A 22780-nucleotide genomic window follows, 5' to 3' on the forward strand; every position below is an offset into this window, starting at 1 on the left:
GGAGTGATTTGGGTAGGCTGATTTGGGAAGACAAAACGACGCCGTTTTGTCCCCTTAAATTATAGGTGACGAATTTATATTTGTCTTCGAAAATTTTTGACAATGGTGATGAAATTTTTCGTCTCTAATATGGTGCCCAAATTTTCTACCAAAATTTTCAAGGGCGGGAATTTGTTTTGCGACGAAAAATAAAATTTAGAGAGGAAAAAAAATTTCGTCACATATTATTTTATTTATTTTAAACATTTGGTGATGAAATTTTGTTTTCGTCTCTAAAAATAGTACAATTGGAGACGAAATCTTATTTTTATCATTAAAACATGTATATTTGGAGACAAAATATTTTTTCGTCATGTGTTTTCGTCACCATAGACCTTTTTTGTTGTAGTGTTTTTTAACAATTTTATGGTGGAATTACAAAACTTCAAGACTACAAACTTATAATTATGGTGGAATTACTTGAAGGTGGGGGACAAGAAAAAATAAATAAATAAATTTACAAAAATATGAAGGTGTGAGTGAATTTGTGATGGGGTGTAAGTGAAAAGTTGTGAAGATGCAAGTCTCATTTACACCTCCTCCATGTTTATATATATTCTTTTTCACTGTCCAACTGTTAAGTAATTCTTCCTATAATAATCTACTTAGAATTTATCTAGAAGTAAGAATCAATAGTTCAAATTTATTTCATTCATGGACCCTACAATTTATCAATTTAATTTTCGCCACACATACCCATTCTCGATAAATTCTAGGACTATAAAGCTTTTTTGTTACTAATAGGATAGCTAAGCAAAAATAAGGTTTTTTAATTATCATATATATATGAGTGTTTTTTTCTTTTTTATGTGACACACTTTAAGAACTTACTTTTTTCTAAAAAAACTCACATCAGCATGTGTTTTCTATTTATATATAAAATTCTACACAAACTTAATTTTAATTATAATAACCAATTTTTTATAGATTCTATTTGAGAAATACTTATTTTTCATATAGTTTTCATAACCAATTTTATATGGACTCTATTTGAGAAGTATTTATTTTTCATATATTTTTCATTATGTATTCAGTTTTGTCATTGTCAGATTTCTTTTATATAATTGATATTTTTATTTAATTATTGTGATATTTGAATTTTTTTAATCTCAATATATAAATAAATAAATAAAACAGAGTATACTTAATTATGTGCATCGTATGATCAAATAATATTTTTTCCTTTCTTATGTGGCATATTCTAAGGCCTTACTTATTTTTAAAAAGAAAAAAAAAATCACATTAGCATGCCTTTCTTATTTATATATAAAATTTTACACAAATTAAATTTCAATTAAATAACCAATTTTATATAGACTTTAATTTGAGAAATACTTATTTTTAATAACCAATGTTATATGGATCTATTTGAGAAATACGTATTTTCCATATATGTTTATCGTGTATTTAGTTTTGTCGTTATTAGATTTCTTTTGTATAATTGATATGTCAATTTAATTATTATGATATTTGGAAAAACAAAATTATCTCGATATACAAGTAATAAATAAATAAGACAGAATGTGCTTAATTATGTGTATCGCACTGATCAAATTAATTTTTTTTATATTTTTTATTTTTTGTCTATCTTATTGATGTCTTATTATTAATTTATATTTAATTTTTTATTTAACATGAAATTATTTATTACAAAATATTTATATTTAATTTAAATTTTATTTACTTATATACAATATGTATGAATAATTAAAAAAGAATATTAAAAAAAAAGAAAGAGAAAATTGGTGAAAAATCCAGTTTAGCAATTGTCTAAGGTAAAGTCCTCTTCATCCTACTCTTGTATTGTACTTCTCATCTTTAATCTAGTGCTACAAAATTACAACTTACCTAAAATCCCAAAGATCAAACCATCATCAATCAATCAATCTCCCTAATTATGATGAAAAGATTAGAAACTAGACATTAAAATTAGAACGGATCGGAGGGATTGAAAACCTAACCTTGAGACCGAAAATATGAACGTTAAGTCTAAAATCAAAGGTTTTCTAGAAGATCGGCCTTGCATTATCGCTGGAGCCAGAGAAGAACTCTGTCACCACAGCGAGAAAGAGAAAAAGCTGCAAAATCAGAGTATGGTGAGGTGCGAATGTGAGAGTGAGAGAGAGAGAGAGAGAGAGAGAGAGAGAGAGAGAGAGAGAGAGAGAGAGAGAAAGAGAGATGTAGCTAACGGTGGAGATTTCGACGGAGACATCGTAGATCTCGTGTGCTCTAGAGCTGCAAACAAGCCAGGCCAAGCTGAGCCAAGCTGAGTTTTAGTATGTTTGGACTTGTTTATTAAGATTTTAACGAACTCGAACTTGAGCTCAATAAAAATTTAACAAACCGAGCTCGACCCGAGTTGGCTTAGGCTTGACTCGAGCTCGAGACTATTCACGAGTTTTAAAGAGTCAAAAAATTTATAAATTCATACTTGAGTATGAGACTAAAGTTACAATTAAAACTTTGATTATATAATTATATATACAATATATATAAGCATTCTAAAAATAAATAAATATTTTACCAAAATAATAATATCTACTATCACTATTATATAAATGTACTATCTATAGTTAACTATTATTTACATTTATATTTTTTAAATATACAAATAACATATTTATCTTATTTTTTATACATATTTTTATATTGTTTAATATATAAATAATAAATATTAAATGACCAGCTAACGAGCTGAGTGTACAAGCCAAACTTTAGAATGTTTGGGCTTATTTATTAAAAATTTAACTAGCTCGAGCTCGAGCTCAAACTCAAACGCAAAAAAAAATTAACAAACCAAGTTCGAACGAGCTCTTACCAACTTGATTCTATTCACGAGCTCTTACCGAGCCGAACTCGAGTCTATTCACGAACAACTCTATTCAGTTGCAGTCCTAGTGTGCTTTGATTGTTATGATCCAAACCAACACCAACTTGATTCGACTAGATCTGGAAGGACGGTGGTGGTGGAAAGAAAGACGGTGGTTGGCATCGATTTGAGCTCGTCGAGAAGCATGGTGGCTCACAATGGAAAGCTCGATGGAGGTGTGAAAGCTTTCTAACGAGACGATAGTGGTGAGCCAAATGGTGGTGCCTCGCTGCGTGGAGTTGTCGTTGAAGCCACCACTGATGGTGGCGGCGAACAGTCAAACAGTGAGAAGAGAAAGTGGAAGAGAAGACAGAGAGCCACTATGTAGGGTTTGGGATTTGGACCGTTTATAGGATATATATATATATATATATAAAGAAAGGGTATTTTGACCATTTTGTTTTAACTTGTTCTTTTAGACAAAATATTTTAACGCCTGGACTTTTGACCAAATAAAATTACAAATTGGATTTATGAACTGAGTATCCTAAAAAAAATCAATACTCTACATAATTAATTTATGTATTTTCTTTTTAATCTAATCACAACATATTTATATTTAATTTTTTAAATAAATTTTGTGTAGTTCTATTTCTACATATTTTTTTTTCAAATAAATATAAATATAAATATAAAAATAAATAACTAAAATCACTTTTACCTTTATATTACTAATTTTCTTTCTAATTTAACTATTATTTTTATTAACAAAATGGGTATTTAGTTTACTATTTTATAATTTAATAGATATCATATAAAACTATTATATGATAATTATATTTTTATAACACAATAGAACTAAAATTATCAAAATAAACAAATAATTTAACTAAATTTATTATATATATGTATTCAAGTAACACTTTTATAGAATGATAAGGCTAAGATTATTAAAATAAATAATTAAAATTTTATTTTAAATTAAAATTAATGTTATTCTTTTGTAACACATATCTATATAATAAGGGAAGAAGGTTTTTGAATTTTTGATGGGACTTTTGTTTATTTGTCAAAGTATGAACCGTTAGATTGGTTCAATCCCATGGTTGAAAATGTTCCCCTCACTTGGACATTTCAATGGTTCAGATTTTTTGGGTGAATATTAATGGTTAAGATCAATTTTCCTCACTTTTGTTTATTACAGAGACATTTCAATGGTTCAGTTTCCCTCACTTTTGTTTACACGGACATCTTTTCTCTCTCTCTCTCTCTCTCATTTTGATTTCAAAATTTGAAGCTCCGCTCTCTCACACCTCTTCCTCTTTCCACCAAGCTTTCTCTCTCCGGTGGTGATTAGCTCCGACGGAATATAGCCCCGGTGGTGATATCCGGAATATAGCTACATCTGCCTCAATCTCTGTCTCCTCTCTCCCTACATAGCTCCAAGGTACAAAATTATCCTCCATGTTGTTTTTTTTTAGGTGGTGTAAGAATCCAATGTTTCCCCCCTCTTCTATTTCTAGAATATTGATCCATCTGCCTCAATATCTTCTTTTATTTCTCCCCCTTCTATTTGGGTTTTGAAAATAGGGGTGAAAGTTGTAGTGATTAACCCTAATGAAATCTAGAAAACCCAATATGTTGTTTTAGTGATTAACCCTAATGAAATCCATAATCAATATGTTGTTCTAGAATTGGGTATTATGAATTTCTTTTGTATACATAAAATCGGTTTAAAGTTGTATGTAAATGCTAGGTTTTGAATTTCTAGAATTGGGTATTATGAATTTCTTTTGTATACATAAATTTTTTTTAAAGTTGTATGTAAATGATAGGTTTTGTAAATGCTAGGTTTTAAAGTTGTATATACATGATTCCTGGGGGAAGTAAAAATTTAAAATTCAAGAGAAGACAAAAATAATTAAAACAAAAAATTAAAAAAAAAAGGAAGAACAAAGAAAGAAAGAAAAGCTTTCATTAACACATAACCCACAAAGAAATTAATCAAAATTTCAGAGTATATAAGTGAGAAAAAGCTTGGAGATTGAAAGTAAGAAAGTTTGAGGAGACTAATTTCAGGTTGAGAGGGCACAACTCAACTTTGTATAGAGTGTATATGTTGGTTGTTGAGTCTTTTGCCAAACGCTGCTCTCTTTCTTTCTTTTTTTTTTTTTTTGGATGTATTCTGCAGAGTACTCTACTCTTTGTACCCTTGTTTCACATTAATTTGATTTTGTTCCTTTGCCGATTAGAGAAAACCTTACAGCCTATCAGAAATCAATCCATAAACACTTAAATGTATGTGTGTGTGTGTGTGTATCTATATATGTATGTATGTACATGAAGGTTTTTAGAACTTTTGGAGGGTGGTGGAACAGGGCCAGTCCTGGTCCCCATGGCTCCGCCTCAGCCTCAGGTGGTAGTAATTTTTCCATACAACCCCCTAATGATTTTTCTGTTAAGATAGATGCACTACTTCATATGCATCAACAGTGGAATGAGCTCTCTCACACACACACACACACACACACAGAGGTAGCATCAAATGAATATAAAACCCAAATTAATCATCACGTGAAAATAATAAGAAACAACCAAGCAGCACATAAGTAGACAGAGAGAGACACTCGACACATTCCCAAAAAAAGAAAAAAAAAAAAAGCAAATATTTTTCGTGGGAAATCCTTCTGTGTATATTTTTTGATAGATATAATAATCTCCAAATACAAACTACTCTAGGCCTTTTCCCAACTAAAGAAAAAAGAATTGTTAGGTTTTATTCTTGGCAATCCCGTTTGACAAAACTCCTTTCAGTTGTATTTATTTTCGCACTTTTATTTCAGTGATGCTATGAGTGTTTAGATGCAAATCCAACCCGAATTGTGCCTTTTAGAGAAGTTTGTGATGATAAAGCTTTCAATATTGCCACTTCGCTGATTATGACGGGGATCCAGGGGGCAGCGCCCTTTGGCGGGTCCGGGACAGCACCACGGCGGGGTCGAGAGGCAGCGCCCCCGAAGCCAAATGCAAAAATGCATTCAAAATTGCCTATCCGCTCGAGTGGCATACCCGCGCTCGAGCGGAGAATGCTGGGTTTCAGAAGTTTGTCAGGTCTGTAAAAATACTGGATAGTGTGATTTTGCGCTCGAGCGAGTTCTATAGCGCTCGAGCGGACCTCTGTTATATCACGCGCATATTTTGCTGAAGACGCTCGAGCGGGATGTTGGGTGCTCGAGCGGACCGCGCGAACACAGTTTTCCAGATTTCAATAAGGATTAGGTTTTCTTCCAAATCTAGGATTTCTTTTGGTTTTCTATAAGTAGTTGGTTTTCTCCCAAAACTATACTACTTCAATAACTCCTCCAGATCTTCTTTTTGGTTCTTAAGGTTTATATCTGGGGATATTTTGTTAGTTTTCTTTGATGTTTTATTGAGTATTCAACTCATGGTTTAAAGAGAGTACAACAAAGGTTTTGTTTGCTATACAAAAGAGAGAGTTGTTCTTCGGTGGATTCTAAATAATTCGAGCCTGAAGCTTTGGTGGATTCCGGGGTGGCTCATTGTAAAGACAATTCTGAGGTGAAGACGGGTTGGAAGAGGCACATAGAAGTTGGTTCAATTAGGCGTGGATTCGCTAGGTAATTGAGAGTATATCTGTGTAATTCCTTTAAATCTTCTTAGTGGATTGTTTTGTGGCTGTTGCCCGTGGTTTTTTTGTCATAGTTGGAGGTGTCCAATTGTGGTTTTTTCCACGTAAAATCGTTGTGTCTCTTTGTCTTGATTGTTTGATTGGGATTGTTATATTCTGCTTAAAATTGATACATAATCACAAATCAACATCTAGGGGATTTCTAGATTTTTCAATTGGTATCAGAGCAGGTCATTCTATTTTTTTAAAAAAAAATTCTTTTAGAACGAGATCTTGTTTGATTTGTGATAATGGATTCAATTCGTGAGGGAAATTCTATGGTTCGACCACCCCTACTTGACGGATCCAATTATTCTTTTTGGAAAGCTCGGATAAGATCGTTTTTGAAATCTATAGATGAAAAAGTTTGGCAATCTGTCATGAATGGGTGGACCGAACCAACAATTACCGGTGATGAAGTAACTTTCCCCAAACCAATTGATAAGTGGGACACAACTGATTACCAAAATAGTAGCTGGAATAGTAAAGCTATCAATTCTCTCTTTTACGCTGTCACACCTGAAGAGTTTAGTCGTATTTGCAATTGTGAAGTCGCAAAAGAGGCTTGGGATATCTTACAAACTATTCATGAGGGTACTCCTTCGGTTAAATGCTCAAAACTTCAAAGGCTCATGTCTAGTTTCGAAAACCTTTCAATGAAAGATAATGAGACCTTTGATGAATTTTATGCGAAGTTGAGTGACATTGTAAATTCCAGCTTCAATTTAGGTGAAAAAATACCAGAATCCAAAGTTGTGGGAAAAATTTTGAGATCCTTGCCCGATCGGTTCCAACCAAAAGTTACAGCTATTGAGGAGGCTCAAGATGTTGACAACCTCAAGCTAGATCAGTTAGTTGGAAATCTCCAAACTTATGAGGCACATAGGAATTTCAAAAAGAAACAAAAAGATATTGCTTTTAGTAGTGCTCATAAAGTTAGAGAGGATTCTGATGAGGATTGTGATATAGATTCTAAGATTACGGCTGCTTTTGTTAAATAATTTAAAAAATCTTTTTTGACAAAGAATCCTAATCTTTTGGAATCTACTCATTCTCATAAATCTAAAGGCAAAGATAAACTCAAAATTAACTCTATAGCCAAGAAGGAGAAAGGAAAGATACAAGGGAACTCTGAAAGACTCCAATGCTATAAATGCTAAGTATTTGCCCACTTTGCTTTAGAATGCCCTACTCGTTTGAGGAAGAAAAAAGCCCTCGCCATCACTTGGGATGATGAATCAGAATCTGATGAAGATGAAAGTGACAACGAAGATCAAGGCGAAGAGGGACATAAACAATTCCTTGCTTTCATGGTGGCTTCCGAAGCTGAAGGACAAACAGATTCTCCGAAGAGGTCAGTTGAGAATACCACTGATGATGAATCCTCGGAGAGTGATCATGAAGAGCTTGAGCAAGCTTATGAAAAGTTGTATAAGAAATCTCTTAACTTATTCAAATTGAATGACAAACTCACAAAGAAACTCAAAGCATGTGAAAGTGAGAATGTCAAACTTAAGGAGGAAATTTCCGAGGCCAGGATTAATGCCATCAAGGTAGCTGATGATCGACAAGTTCTTTGTGCAAAACTGTTGACTTATGAGACAGAAAGGAATGAGCTACTGCAAACCCATGCCATGTATGAAGAAAAGATTGAATCTCTTGAGATGTCACAAGTTGCTTTGGAAGAACTAATGATCAAGAAAGAGGAAGAGCTCAAGTCTGCTATGGCTACCATTGGTCTTTGGAACAAAAGATCAAAGACTTTGGAGGATATCATTGGGTCTCAACAAATGAGTTGTGACAAGAGTGGCATTGGCTTTGGTGGTAAGAAAGAGCAAAACCAGAGTGCTTCAACATCTCATGATACAAGAACTCAAGGAAAGAGAGAACAAAAAATTCAACATAATGATGGACTTCTTAAACTTCCTAGAGTTGGTAAGGTAAAAGAAAAAAAGGTACACTCTGTACATCCTGTTTTTATTTGTCATCATTGTGGTATGCATGGTCATATTCGCCCTTATTGTTATAAGTTGTATGGGAAAGTGTATTTGCCTAGACCTAGGAATAGGAAGTTAGAAACCATGTCGAGACGGGTTCCTATTGCAGTGGAAAGGAACCACAACGTCAAGACACCACCCAAGAATTGCAATTCTCACAACTTTGTTCGTACTAAAGTAGTTTGGGTAAGAAAATTTGACTTGTGTTAATTTGTTTATTTGTTTTAGCTTTTGGGTTTTTGTGTGTTGTTTTTTAAATAAAAAAAAAATGTGTGCTTGTTCATTTATTTTGTCTTGCTTTATTTTTGAAAAGAAAAAAAGAAAAAAAATCCCAAAAAGATTTTTTTTAGTATGGTTTTGCAAGCTTGAAATTTTTGAGTGGTCCTTAGTGCATATTGGATTTGATAAGAATATCCATTACATGTTAATATATGTGTGCTTTCTGTGGTTATTACTCGTTTTGGAGTGTGTGTTTTTTGATTAGTATGTCTCATTCTGTACACACTCTTGGATTAGCAAATTTTGGAGTCTTCCGCCTTAGTGATTATTTTATCTCTATGGACTTCTGTCATTGATCTTTTGCGTTTCTAGAGGAATTGACCGATACTAGCATATCTTGGGTGATGTTGAGTCTCTTAACCACCTTCCATCTTTTTGCATCTCCACGGCTTTCCCCTCTATTCTTTGCAGTCTAGCCATGAGGAAAAGGCTACATCAGAGTCACCAACTAGGCCATCCTTATTATATCCATGCTTCTCTGGTTTGGTTTCCATACTCTTGAGCGTGACAGCCACCAATGATTGTGTAAAAGAAAAAGAACAAGAAAAATAAAGAGAAGAAGACAAAATATGCAAAAGAAAGAAAAAATGTACAAAAGAAAGAAAGAAAAAAAAGGGAAAAGATTCATTGATTGAGGGGGAGCCTCCGCCTTTACTCACTAAATACCCCTTGATTCCTAGTGGTTTGAATTTCCTTTGTTGTGCTTAGATTCTCTTACCAGAGGTCCAACTTTCATATTACTACTAGAATTGAATCTAGTGTTTGTCGAACTCCAAGAGTCACACACACACTTTTATCATGGGATCTATGCTTTTCACATAATGCATCACTTTCTTGCATGAGGAATCTTCTACAGACTGTGCACATTGTGTTTACTAGTAATTGTGCTTCTTGGATAATCTTATGTGTTTTAAGGTACTAATCTGAAATTCCTTGCTTGCTCCACCATATTATTTTTATCGTTTTCTTCTTGTTCACTGTTTTCAGTGTTTGTGGTTGCTTTTAGTGAAAGGGAGTTTGGTTTTTCATTGCAAGAGTTGTTTAGCATGAACACTTTGATATGTTTGGTAAGGGAGATTGGCCATATGTTTTGCATGTTGCTATGCACTATTTGCCCTTCTTGTATGTTCCTGGTATTTACATCGTCATATCATTGCTTGTGTGGTTTATGATCTTGTTTTTGTTATTTGAGAGTTGTTGTTCATGAGTCTTAGTTTTCATCTATTCATGTTTTCCATCTCATGTTTCAAGAAAATCGTGCCATATGTCCATTGTTTTTTCATATACTCTTGTGGGACTAATAGTTGTTTTGGAGATTGTGGCACTAATAACTGTTTTGCATATCATAACCTTGAGAAAGAAGTTGGCTTTTGTTAGCTGTAATGGGTTGGGGTGTTTAGGATTTTATTTGTTAGGTGTGTTTTGTCACGGCATTGCCAAAGGGGGAGATTGTTAGGTTTTGTTCTTGGCAATCTCGTTTGACAAAACTCCTTTCAGTTGTATTTATTTTCGCACTTTTATTTCAGTGAGGCTATGAGTGTTTAGATGCAAATCCAACCCGAATTGTGCCTTTCAGAGAAGTTTGTGATGATAAAGCTTTCAAGATTGCCACTTCGCTGATTATGACGGGGATCGAGCTACCCGGTCAGCTCGCGGGGGTCCAGGGGGCAGCGCCCCTTGGCGGGTCCGGGGCAGCACCACGGCGGGGTCGAGGGGCAGCGCCCCCGAAGCAAAATGCAAAAATGCATTCAAAATTGCCTGTCCGCTCGAGCGGACATACCCGCGCTCGAGCGGAGAATGCTGGGTTTCAGAAGTTTGTCAGGTCTGTAAAAATACTAGATAGTGTGATTTTGCGCTCGAACGGGTTTTATAGCGCTCGAGCGGACCTCTGTTATATCACGTGCATATTTTGCTGAAGACGCTCGAGCGGGATGTTGGGCGCTCGAGCGGACCGCGCGAACACAGTTTTCCGGATTTCAATAAGGATTGCGTTTTCTTCCAAATCTAGAATTTCTTTTGGTTTTCTATAAGCAGTTGGTTTTCTCCCAAAACTATACTACTTCAATAATTCCTCCAGATCTTCTTTTTGGTTCTTAAGGTTTATATCTGGGGATATTTTGTTAGTTTTCTTTGATATTTTATTGAGTATTCAACTCATGGTTTAAAGAGAGTACATCAAAGGTTTTGTTTGCTATACAAAAGAGAGAGTTGTTCTTCGGTGGATTATGAAGAATTCGAGTCTGAAGCTTTGGTGGATTCCGAGGTGGCTCATCGTAAAGACAATTCCGAGGTGAAGACGGGTTGGAAGGGCACATAGAGGTTGGTTCAATTAGGCGTGGATTCGCTAGGTAATTGAGAGTATACCTGTGTAATTCCTTTAAATCTTCTTAGTGGATTGTTTTGTGGCTGTTGCCCGTGGTTTTTTTATCACAGTTGGAGGTGTCCAATTGTGGTTTTTTTCACGTAAAATCGTTGTGTCTCTTTGTCTTGATTGTTTGATTGGGATTGTTATATTCTGCTTAAAATTGATACATAATCACAAATCAACATCTAGGGGATTTCTAGATTTTTCAGAAAAGAAATCCAAAACTATATAGCATAGATGGATTAGTGTTTAAGTGAGTGAGTGAGTGAGTGAGTGAGTGAGTGAGTGTGTGTGTGTGAGTGATGTAAACATGTTCTTATATGTACGTATGTATCTGTTTACATGTAGTATAATCATAATAAGATGCAAGTCTTCCCATTTAATAACTTCTGCTGTGGGCAACTTATTTATGTCCTTAATTGGTTCCATATTAGTGTATCAGTTTTATGTTTTTGGGCGAAAACTTGAAAATTGAACTGCAAGTCCACATGACATTTGGTTATATATGATTAGATACGATTATGGTTACTTGATCTAAAATGGGTTTTGAAGATGGTTTTGAAATGGGTTTTGAAGATGGTTTTAATTTATAAAAGAGTAAGGATTGAAGATGGTTTTCTTTTATTAAAAATAGTTAAAGCTGATTTTAGGATAACTTTGGAATTTTTCAAAAAGATTTGTTGAAAAAAAAGAGAAAAATAGTAAGGATTGGAGTACTCCTATCAAATTAAGTTTTTAACCAAGAAGAGTAAGGATTGAATTTGATGAAAAAAGAAGAGTAAGGATTCGAAATATCATTTAGTTGTTGATGGATGGCAGATATTATTCTGAAGGGGAAGAAGAGAGTTGCAAACGTTATGCCAATTGCTACAAATCATGAGCGTGAAGAACTTGAGGCCGAACTCAAGGTATCCTATTGTTTATTCAGTTCAATTCATGTGTCTGATACATATGTGTAATACCATATATATTTGATAGTTTGAGAGAGAATTGAATCTAAATTTAATCTAATTCTTTCATTTAGGGAAGGAATGTTCTGGAGATGAATTATCCAGTTGCACCTTTTGGCACCAAGGTTTGAATTATTGGACCTTTGCTGTGTACTGTGATTTCTGCTTTACTTTAATTGTGCTTTCATTTGTATCCAGTGAGTTCTGCTTTATTTATATGCATTTTGTCCCAATCTGATATGCATTTATAAAATTAATTTGAAATGTTTGATTTCTCACATGATTTTGATTTATGAAATGGGTTTGATTCTTTAATGGGAAATGAGTGTTGATTTTCTATGGTTTTGAAAAGCTTTTGATTGATAAAATCATTGGAACGAAGACTGAAGTGAGTCTTTCTGAGTAGAGAATTCTAATTTTACATAACGAAATAGAGGGTGTTTTTTTAATAAAAAAAAAATTGGAAATTGAAAGAAGAAAAGAAACATACATTTTTTTGTGTTAGATGGGTTTATTTTTTGTGGGTTAAGAAAAGAATGGGTTGGTTTTTTGTATTAATTTTTGACATTTTAGCTAATGTTTCAAATTTAACCAATATAGATAGGAGTTAAATTAATCTTTTATCTTTATTTTTATATATGATTATGGATGTATATATATCTATACATATGATTCCAATATGTATATATATATATATATATATATCTATATATATGATTCCAAACCCCAAACCCCAAACCCCCTATATATATATATATGATTCCAAACCCCAAATCCCCTATTTATGTATGATTCCAATATGTATATATATTGAGAAGCCATGTCTAAGAAAGCCATGTCTAACAAAACCTGTGCTAATTAATTAACAAACTAAAATGGGTTTCTGCTTTCTAGGCAACCAAATAGAGGGCGTTTTTTTTTTAAATAAAAAAAATGGAAAATTGGAAGAAGAAAATAAACATACCTTCCTCTGCCTCTTAGGGCATGTTTTTTGTGTTGAATGTGTTTATTTTTTGTATTAGTTTTTGACTTTTTATCTAATGTTTCAAATTTAACCAATATAGATAGGAGTTAAATTAATCTTTGTTTTTTTTTTTTTCTGTTCTCCTTGAATGACACTTAGGGCATGCTTGATTAGTAGTATTAGTGGTACTATTTTATTAACCTATTAATCAAACAAGGCCTTAGTTTGAGCTCTGTTTTTGGTTAGTTTACTTTTTGGTTTTTGTTTTTATTTTTTTGGGACAAATTTGTTTGGGTTTACTTGCAGTGTTTATGAAAGAGATCAGGTTTTAATTACACCTAAAAGTTTTGTGTTCAACCCTTTACTTGATTGGTATATTCAATTACAACTCTATGTTTTGACATGTGTCTTGGATATTGTTGACTTGGTTAAATGGATTTGATATAGCATGAACTGGAAATTGACATTTTATTAGGATGTCTCTCTTTTATTTTATCATTGAAAATAAAACACAACATAACCATAGTATATTGCATTTGTTGTCCTATTGTTCTTTCTACTTGGGAGTTGATTATTTAAAAACTATGGTTCAATTGGCAAGGGAAAACATATGTGCTCATTCTTTCTACTAAAGGAGGGGAATATGCTAAGATCCAGGGAGCAGGACTATGTTAAGATTAGAGGAGGAAAACATGTTAAGATTAGTTGATGGCTATTGGATGACTTTAAATCTTTTTAATTTAGCTATTTTTTAAAGCAACAATTTCTATTCTAAAGTTGTCTATAGTTGATGTAATTGATGATTTTCACATTAATTTGACACACTAGATTAGTTGCAGGAATTATTTTTTTTACAAAATTAAATTTCATCGTTTAAGCAGTTTTTCATAGGCGGTTTCATTGCTGGGATGCTATGCATTTAGTTTTTCAATTTACAATTGACTGCAAAATTCACTATTTTAGAATGACGATTCGTGTGTTTTGTTATATAGATTATCAATTTTTTGTTGAGGTGTCATTACTTTCTTCAGATTGATTGGAAAATTATTCTTTCAGATTTAATTTTCGTATCTTCATATGTAAATAATTTCTATAGACTACTATTTGTCAGGTTATACTTTGCATTTGGCCTAATTCATGTTGTCTGTTTTATGTTATTTCAATCAAATATTTGTAGTTTGAGGTACTGTGACACTCACCAATGTATTAGGTCTTAGCGTCAAACTAATGGTAAGAGTGCTAACTTAATCTTTTATTTTGAATCAGTTTATTACAATTGAGTTATTACTTTGGACATGTAAATTGATTTATTACTTTGGACATGTCAGTTGTCACTACTTTGTGTACACTTTTTTTTTTCTTTTTTTGTATAAAATTATGTTCTCTTTTATTTTCATAGGATGATGGAAATTTGCACCAAACTGTAATATGAGCTCTCTTTACTCATCTTCTTATTTCATTGAGAAAATTACAAATCAGTGAGTTTTTAAATATTTTGTGAAGTTACCACCTATTTATAATTTTTATTTAATTTGCTCTTCTTACTATACATTTTCTTTCAAGTATTGATACTAGCAATACTTTATGGTTATTAGATGACTTTAAAATCTTTTTAATTTTACTATTTTGTAAAGCAACAATTTGTATTCTATAGTTGATGTAATTGATGATTTTCACATTAATTTGACAAACCAGATGAGTTGTAGGAATTATTTTTTTTACCATTTAAGTGGTTTTTCATAATCGATTTTATGAAAAATGTATTGCTATATTGTTGGGATGCTATAGCACGGAGTTGATTTCTTCTTCATGATATGATGTATTTAGTTTTTCAATGCTTTTCGTATCTTGATTGGAAAATTATTTCAAAATATTTGATCTCCGTATCTTAATTTGTAAACAATTTCTAAAGACTACTATTTGCGAGGTTATGGTGTTTATGTTCTGTGTATTATATTATTTTAATAAGATATTTGTGGTTCGGAGTACTGTGACACTCACCAGTGTATTAGGTGTTAGCTACAAACTAATGGTAGGAGTGCTGACTTGAATTTTTATCAGGTGCTACAGACTCTACAAATTTTAATATGATACGTACAAATTACAACTATATTTTAATCTCAATATTATTTACACCGTGCCTTTAGGTACAGGCATACACTAGTTATAATATAATACAACATAAGTTATAACAAAGTCATAATTTGTATATTATAGAATTTTTCGATATTTTTATTTTTTTAGAAAAAAACATTTTGATACAAGTGAAATTTATGATTTTTGGTAAATGTGATTAACACATGATGATTTGATTTCAAGTTGAGAATACATTATTTTTTTTTATAACTTTAAAAAAAAAATTATTTTTATGAGCCTTTTATATAAAATTACGCACAGTGATAAAAAATTTCATTAATTATTATTAAGCTTTTAATTTTTAAAATTTTCTAAACATAAAATATTAAAACTCAAAAGTAATTTTTATTTTAAAAATAATTTTTTTGTGCGTGACACACGTCACCTAAGTTGAATATAAAACAGCGCGACATATCACATCCGGTCCAGCCATGCAAAGCCAATCTGTCAAATTTCCATCAGAATTGCTAAGCAGTACGTTTTTTGATTTGATTTGATTTTTATATTATTATTTTGTGTTGTTGTCATTTTCCTCTTAAATTTCTTTGCTTCACAAACAAAAACAAAACAGAAAATTAAAAAAATATATATATAAAAAAATATTCAGGGTCCAATATTTATAACAAAATAAATTTTTATTTTTTATTTTCATCAATTTAAATTATAATACTCTTTGAATTTATTTTTCAATTTGAACTATCTTTTTTTGAACTATCTTTTTTTCATTAAATTTAATAAAAATAATATTTTAAATATATTTTTAAACTTAAATTGAATGTAATGACTAAAATTCATATTTTTTATTAGTTTTACTTAACAGAAATAGACAAATATTTTATATTGAAATAAATCAAAATATTATGATTTAAATTGATAAAATTAAAAAATATTTTTCTTTTTCTTTTCTTTTTTCTTATTATAAGACTCAAATCCTAAAAAAAAATTATTTATAATTTTTTCAAAAGAAAAAGAACCCATGTGGTACAAGATTCTCATTTTCATTATATCCATGAACTGTCCATAAAAGAACTAGCTTTTTATTGATTGAAGCAACCAAACCCACCATAGACAAAACAGAGGATGTACACAATAAAGAACATATAATAATTCAACTCAAAATTATTCATACAACTCAATTTTATCATCAATAATGCTGCTACTAATAGCCAGCTCTGTTAACTGTTCACCACTGCACAATGCTTCCTAATCTGTCCGGCCGATCCGGTTTTAACACCGACCCGACCCATTTTCTCCATGGATAAGGCAAATTCAGAGTAGAAATTTTGGAGTGATCCACTGAGGAGTTGTGTGACGTATGTTTTTGTTGTGGAGCTTGTTCTCAAAGCTGAATCAGATTGAAACAGGCCTCTTCTCTTGAGCACAAGTGTGTAGTAGTCAAGATCAAATGTTCTGAAACTACCCGGATCCATTTCGACGAGGGTGGTGTTGTCAGTTGATGTCTTGCACTTTCTGGCTTTGAGATTTGCAGCATATTCACTGTCTAGAGCTGGGTCTTGATCACCCACACCAGTGAAGTTGTATAGACGGTTTGAGAATGATGAACAGTGGGCTACACCAATTGTGTGTGCACCTGAAAAATCAAGAGGATTAGCACCAAATCTAAAGAGCATCTTCAAAAGAAAAAAAAAAAATGCAGCAATAATAAATTCATGAAATATTATATGTAAAATGGCTCCTTTGAATCCTATGTCGGTTATAGAGCCAATTCTAATAATTATGACTGATATGTTATTCTTTTTTCTTTTCTTTTTTTAAATTATGTTGACCAAGAGATGTTGAAGTTGCATAGATTATTTGCATTGTGCCAATGTTCTTGATAATAATAATCAGAGAGGTGAGATGGCTGGTGGTATTGAATCCTGCCTATCCATGTTTACATTTTTGCTTTTTTAGAGAGCATCAATACCGAAAACAGAACTCTAGCAAGCCCAATCACCGCTACTTTGGTTGAGCACTACAGTGTTTAGACACAGAAAAAAAAAAGTTAGGGATCAAGAAATTTTTTTTGTGAAAATGATCACGAAAGAGTTATGATCCTTGGATTACCTTGATTTGTGTGTGGTGCTTTATTTTAAGTGTAATTCAAGAATTACAAAACTTTCCTGATTATTTTCATAAAAGATTTTTCATGATACCTAACATTGCTGTTATACAAATGTAGCTGGTCATTATTCGCTAGCCAATCATTTTTCTATACAATTTCTTTTTCCTCTTTCTCCCCCAATAATTTAAAGACAGAAAGAAAGTAAGAAAGAAAGAATATTTAATGACAGACTAGCAAAGTAAAGAACATTGTTGAAGAGTCTATATGAAAAAAGAGTTAGATTTTTTTTTTTTAAGTACTTTTTTCATTAGCTATTTTAACGAATATCACTAGATATATCTCATATACCCGATTCTAAAGTAAATAAATAAAAAATGCAAAATTGAAAAGGAGATACCCTAACAAGTATACATGGAACTATAATGTGAGTGGTTTTAGCTTTAACTATGCTACATACGCAAAAAAATAAATAAATAAAAATAAAAATTAGTTCAAAAAGAGGTTAGAAAATAAAATGTGTAAATTTGATTTATTTTTGATAAGACGCATATCACAATAAATTTGTAGGTAAACCCTACTTTTCATTTGAAATATATAAGTTTCTTATGAAAACGACATTTTTATAATTAAAATATTTTAATTAACATTTTATTATAAAACAATTAACTCCCAATTCAATCATATCAACAATACTATTCTGCATACAAGTTAATAGTCATGTCTACTTTTTCTATTCTTATATCATTAAATTTTGTTTCCTTCATTTTATGACCATTTTTCGAACTACGTGTTTTTTTGACTCAGTCGCTTAACCCCTTTTAGCTTACCAGAGAGCAGGACCAGATCCTTTAGATTTAGCCCCTTGGCGGCGAATTTTGTTTGGAGGGTAGAGATATTGCTAGTTGGGGCAGGGATGTTGTTCAAGGCTTCTGTGGCATTTGAGACCGTCCCATCCCGTCGACCGGTTGGTACTCTCCAAGTAGGACCTCCCTATCATTCCAAAAATAAAAATAAAAAATCAGTGAATGTATTCAAAGATTTATAAATGAGTTTTAAGACTTATAAGTTGTTTTTCATGGTTATTTGAGTACTTACAGTGACAACAATAGAGTCTCTTGTAACCAATGTAATGATATCTGCACAAGAGACTATGCCTGGACATTCTGCTTCTAGTAAGCTTTTCACTCTGTCAATGAAGCTGAAGCCTCTGACACTCAGATTTGGAGGAGCCACCTTCTCGGTTTGGTTTCCCGAAGCTGTTGTGAAATTTAGAAGAATTGACCCATCACAACCCTGGTTTTAAAAAAGGAAAAAAAACAGAAGATGAGAATTAACTCCATGCATAATCTAACACCCGAACCACTAAAAAATGGGCGATCAAAAGTGAACGAGACTCTTGCTAAAGCGAGGTCTGGAGGCCAAATAGTGAGAGAGCAGAGACAGAAGAGAAACTAACCCTGACAAAGCAGTCATGAAAGTGCATTCTTATTAAGGCAGCTGCAAGTGAAGGAGCATTTGGGATGTGCTCTTTGACAAAGTCAAGCACAATCTTCTCAGCTTTTGGACAGCTTTTATCATAGAAACCCATCTTTAGATCAGCACGAGCAGACCCTAGAAATGCAACAAGGAAAGCCAAGATCACAATTCCAAAATAACCCATTATATTTTTTCTAATGTTTGGAACAAACACTTCTCTTTCTTTCCTTTTTTTCTTTAGTTTTGTGTGAAGCACACTCTCATATCTCAACTACACAAGCACGAGAAAGTAAATTTATAGACCGCCCTCAATTGTTTAATTAGAAGTACGACAACACAGGCAATGGGACCAACTTTATTTTAGTTGGCTACGTAACTTGGCTACCTCACCATTCTTTAATGTGAGCTTGCCATAAAGAAAATGGTTAGTTAGCATTGTGCTCAGCAATGCTACAGACCCCATTGGGGATGACCCCCAGTGACCCCCAGTGTCATGTGTCGGCCTGGGGTTGGCTGAAAACTCAAAAAAAAAAAAAAAAAAAACTATTTTTTTTTTGGACCAATGGGAGGTGACCCCAGTACCCCACTGGGGGTCCAAAGCTTTATTCCATTGTGCTTACACCGACAAGTGTGTGAGATTTGGTTAATTTTGATCCCATTTGTTACATTGACCGACCTTTCTCTAAATTATATGTATGGATAACTGCAATGGAAGCAGCAACGTCCCCCCACCCGCTCCCATACTGATGCAGACATACTGACATGTACAATACTAATGCAGACATGCTGACATGTACAATTAGGCTTTTTGTAAACGGTAAAATTGGGGGATCCAAAATGGTATCATTGACTAGTTTATATGTTTTTTTTTTAATGTGTATTTATGTATTGCCTAGCATAGCGCAATATACGAGCATAATCTACTTATTTAATATAAAGGTGAGGGAGAGAGAGAGACAACAATTAAAAATAAAGCTGATTAAAGTGGTTCACCTGCTCCTAGAAATGTAGGGTCGTCAATTGCTTATCTGTCAATTTTGTTTCCCATCAATAATTGGGTACGCTGTGCCGCCTTTCAGTACCCAACTCATATAGAAATGTCTCGCGTCTATCATAAAATATGATCAATATGTGCTTTAGGGTTAAAGCAAAAAGTGTTTAAATTTCAATTTACAATCTTTATGTTTTTTTTCTTCTGAATGAGAGTTGAATAATAAAATAATTAACAAAAAAACATATACGTACCAATATATGAGATTAGATTATGAAACCTACCTATAGTATAATAGGGCATTCACGTTTGGTACGCGGACAAGGGCTAGGACACGTGCCGTGATTGTAGAATGGTCCTCTCCATTTACATCTGCCGACGGGCCATGGAGAAATGTGAACTTGTACCACTGTTCATGCCTCGTAAGAGTATAACGCATAGCACCTCACAATTGACGGTGATACTAATAGAATTAGTCCCTCACGAAGAAAAGAATCTTATATAAATTAAGAGGTGAAACACGAGAGGGTTCGGGCGGATTAAGATATTGTGTAAGTTTAATTTAAGTTGTATTGAGATTTGCATAGGTTCGTCAAAGTCTGAATTGTAATATGAGATTGTCTGTTCAAATTTGACTCGATTAAACCTGAATTGCCTGAGTTGTTCGAATTATAAATGAATTTAAAATTTTTTTTTTGTAACTACATTATTAAATTATTAAATTATTAAAATATGACTCTATTTATAATTTTTTTTATATAGAAAATTATTAATACCATCAAAACAAATAATTTATATAATGTAAAAGATATGTCGTTATAGTAGTCTTTATAATTTATAAGTGAAAATAAAAATTTAAAAAAAAAAAGATTTTATATTATTTGTATATATAATATATATTCAATATGATTTAATAATCTAAATTACTTTAATATCATATACTAGCTAATAATTTATATGTATATTTAATATTTTTATATATCTATATATGTATAATTCTGATTTCGGTTTGCTCGGGTTGTTTGACGTCTTTGCTCAAACCAACCCAAATTCTAAATTTTTGCCCAAACTCATACCGAATTTGAAAATATCTTGTCCAAGCCCTAAAAAATTCATGCTAGATTTGGTTACTTGGGTTGAGCCCACCCAAGTTGCACCCTTAATATAAACCACATTCGACTATTTGGAAGATATCATTAGAGATGTAATCGGTTCGGTACAGTCGATGTTTAAGTAGAATTTTTTATCGAATTGATAATATAGGTTTTATTATTTTAAGCACTGATATAGGTCGTTTCTCTCATCAAACCGTATTGAACCGAACCAATTGAAATGGTTTGGTTTAGTATGATTTAATCAGTTTAGAACCTTTCAAACTTGAGCCACTTTTTAATCAGTAATGATAGAGGCACCCACAAAACACAACCCCCAAAATGATTTAAACAATTTATGTCACTGTCAGATGATCAATACATCAGTGGAGGTCGTGAGAGTCATCCTTTGTGGAGGTCCCAAACATTTTCCCTTTTTAATATAGTCACCAATTTTATGTAAAAATGTTGAATTAGTTATTTGTCCACCACTTCAAACGTATCAAATCCACTCATTTAATAAATACTTTCAAATTTCTAGATTAACAAAAATACAAACAAACAAATAAAAATAATAATAAATAATAAAATTTCAAGAATAATAAGTTAGAGTTAAGATTAGAGATGTAAGAGAAATCGAAAAAACTGATCAAACCGATTGAATCGGACCGAAACGATTATATTTGGTCTATTTTTTAACAGGAATCGGTCCGTGCGATTTTTTAATTTGATTTTTTTTCTGTTTCGGTATCAGTTCAAGCACATTGTGTACTGAAATAAATTGAAACTAACTGCTTCAATATATATTGTATTTATAATATATATATATATATATATATATGTAATGATATTAATGAGTATAATAAATTATTAACCACAATGAATTAATCTTATCATCTCTATAATCTAAGTGAGTAAACTCTTATTATATATAATCTTAACTCTAACTCATTATTTTTAAAATTTTATTATTTATTATTTTTTGTTTGTTTGTATTTTTGTTAATTTAGAAATTTGAAAGTATTTATTAAATGGGTGGATTTGATACGTTTGAATTGGTGGACAAATAATTGATTCAATATTTTTATGTAAATTGGTGACTTATTAAAAAGTAGCTTAAGTTTGAAAGGTCCTAAACTGATTAAACCGTACTAAACCAAATCATTTCAATTGGTTCGATTCGGTACGGTTTGATGGGGGAAACGGTCTCTTACGTTGCTTAAAATTATAAAACCGATATTATCGGTTCGGTGAAAAATTTTACCTAAATACCAACCGTACCGAACCGATTACATCCCTAGTTAAGATTATATATAATAAGAGTTTACTCACTTAGATTATAAAGATGATAAGATTAATTCGTTGTGGTTAATAATTTATTATATTCATTAATATCATTATATAAATACAATATATGTTGAAGCAGTCGGTTTCGGTTTATTTCGGTGCACAAGGTGGTTGAGTCGATACCGAATCGAGAATAATAATAAAAAATCAAATTAAAAAACCGTATGGACCGATTCCAATTAAAAAAACAAACCAAATATAATCGTTTCAGTCCAGTTCAATCGGTTTGGTTGATTTTTTCGATTTCTTTTACATCCCTAGGTACCATATATAAATCCACATTTCACTATTTGGAAGGTATGATATTTTTTTTATCACCAATGGACCATCTTTGTTAGTAAGGGAGTTTGCTTCTCTCCTCACTGACCAGGGTTCAAATTCCTTCCTACTCAAGTGAAAATCTGATAATTTAAGGTGGATCAGATAGTTTTCTCGAGTTTAACTTGTAAAGATTGTTTGGTTTACTTTTGGGAGAGTTGTTTTTGAAAAAAAATTTGGGAAGAGAGTTTAGAAATGTTTTTAGTTTGTTTGGTAAATTAGTTTTAGAGTTTGGGAGTTTGGGATGATTTGATCTTTTGTTATA

General features: G+C 32.1%; 1 protein-coding gene across 1 annotated transcript; it reads right to left on the reverse strand.

Annotated features, from left to right (window-relative positions):
• Nucleotides 1–16242: 16242 nt before the first annotated feature.
• On the reverse strand, nt 16243–19412 carry LOC114257999 (peroxidase 3). The gene is made up of 4 exons (XM_028197828.2): nt 18749–19412; nt 18388–18585; nt 18120–18282; nt 16243–16818 (listed from the first exon to the last, which is right to left on the reverse strand). Exons 1-4 carry the CDS (start codon nt 18950–18952, stop codon nt 16403–16405), a joined length of 981 nt encoding a protein of 326 aa, XP_028053629.2. The 5' UTR covers nt 18953–19412; the 3' UTR covers nt 16243–16402.
• Between the last annotated feature and the right edge of the window lie 3368 nt (nt 19413–22780).

The sequence above is a fragment of the Camellia sinensis genome, chromosome 7, assembly GCF_055761805.1.
Source record: "Camellia sinensis isolate YWXY chromosome 7, ASM5576180v1, whole genome shotgun sequence".
NCBI lineage: Eukaryota > Viridiplantae > Streptophyta > Magnoliopsida > Ericales > Theaceae > Camellia > Camellia sinensis.

Bases quoted from the DNA above. Each gene is read 5' to 3' on its own strand.
- LOC114257999 (XM_028197828.2), bottom strand. From the start codon at position 18,952: ATGGGTTATTTTGGAATTGTGATCTTGGCTTTCCTTGTTGCATTTCTA. The intron at 18,586-18,748 runs GTTAGTTTCTCT...TTTTAAAACCAG, and splicing joins TTCATGACTGCTTTGTCAGG to GGTTGTGATGGGTCAATTCT. The intron at 16,819-18,119 runs GTAAGCTAAAAG...TTGATTTTTCAG, and splicing joins GGATCTGGTCCTGCTCTCTG to GTGCACACACAATTGGTGTA.